We start from the raw sequence: 1,196 nt of genomic DNA on the forward strand, positions 1-1,196 counted from the left end.
TATATTACAGTCAGGAAGAATGGATAGACACTATATGCGCACATGCGTGTAGAGATAGTTATAGATAGTTAGATGACTAAATAGCCGGATAGACTTTAGCATACCCAAGCCAATTTATATAGGAAATATTTCAGCAGCAATGCATCGGATAAACCTCTCAAGGAGGAAAACGGAGATCTTTCAAGGAAAGGAGAAAGAAAGGCAGGGGGGAGAGAAAGGAGACATTAACAATAAACAACAAAAATTCTCAAAATGATCAACATTTCCCTATCCCACGAGAGACCAAAAATTACCATATAATAAATATTCCAATTCCAATTGTTTTTTATCCAAGTTTCCAGCTGTCCAAAGAAGTAAAAAGAAAAATATAGGAAAGATAATAGAAATCGGCACTTCTTCCCCGGAGGCAAAACAGACAGACAGACAAGAAGGGCATAAGAAGGAACTGTGAGATAGACCGAGGGGTGATATAGTGTATAGTGGTATATGAAGAGAAAAGAAAAGAAAAGCTCCTCATCCGGAATCTGAAAAGAAGCGAGGAGAAAGCGGAAAAGAAAACGAGGGGAAAGGGCATGCAGACATGACTGGGAAGGGTATGATACAAGGCAAAATAAAATCGAACGAAGGGGGACATAACGAGTAGGACTCAAACACCCATTGAAAAGAGGGTGTGGGAAGAGAAAGCGCGGAGGTAAAGGGGGTTAAGGTAAGAAAGGGGTAGGTGAAATATATAACATATGTCCAGAAAAAAAAAATCATGAAACGGGGCAGACTTTGAAATTGACAGCAATCATGTTAAAAAGAAATAAGGAAAAGGTAAGGTCCGCCCAGGAAATAAATAAATAACCACAGGGGAAAAAAAACAGAAAAAACAGGTTTGTGACCCAGAAAGATGAAAAAAAAAAAAAAACATACAAAAATCTCCCTCAAAGTCCCCGTCCCCTACTATTCACTCCTCCGTCAACGAATCATCCCCAATCTCCCGCCACTCCCTCGAGCGCTCCGTCAACCGCTTAATCCCGCTACACGCTCTGCCCAATGGGCCTGCGACAGCGTGCGTAACGAATACCTCCGCTGCGACGAAATAACACAGATAGCCTGTAGCATCGCTCTGCGCGAATCTCGCCAGAATACGGCTGGGTGGTTTATCAACTCCAAGCGCGGCTTCGAGGTCGGGCGTTCAGGGCGGCTATGAT

At 42.8% G+C, this 1,196-nt stretch overlaps 1 protein-coding gene across 1 annotated transcript in view; it reads right to left on the reverse strand.

Annotated features, from left to right (window-relative positions):
- Positions 1-949: 949 nt before the first annotated feature.
- Positions 950-1,196, reverse strand: part of HCAG_01357 (predicted protein) — a gene marked incomplete at both ends in the record, with an annotated part of 1,220 nt that continues 973 nt past the window's right edge. Inside the window, one exon of the mRNA XM_001544260.1 lies at positions 950-1,164. Within this exon, the coding sequence (XP_001544310.1) occupies positions 950-1,164 (215 nt within the window). The remainder of the gene's footprint in view (positions 1,165-1,196) is intronic.

This window comes from Histoplasma capsulatum, genomic scaffold, assembly GCF_000149585.1.
Source record: "Histoplasma capsulatum NAm1 scaffold_1 genomic scaffold, whole genome shotgun sequence".
In the NCBI taxonomy this organism is placed as follows: domain Eukaryota; kingdom Fungi; phylum Ascomycota; class Eurotiomycetes; order Onygenales; family Ajellomycetaceae; genus Histoplasma; species Histoplasma mississippiense.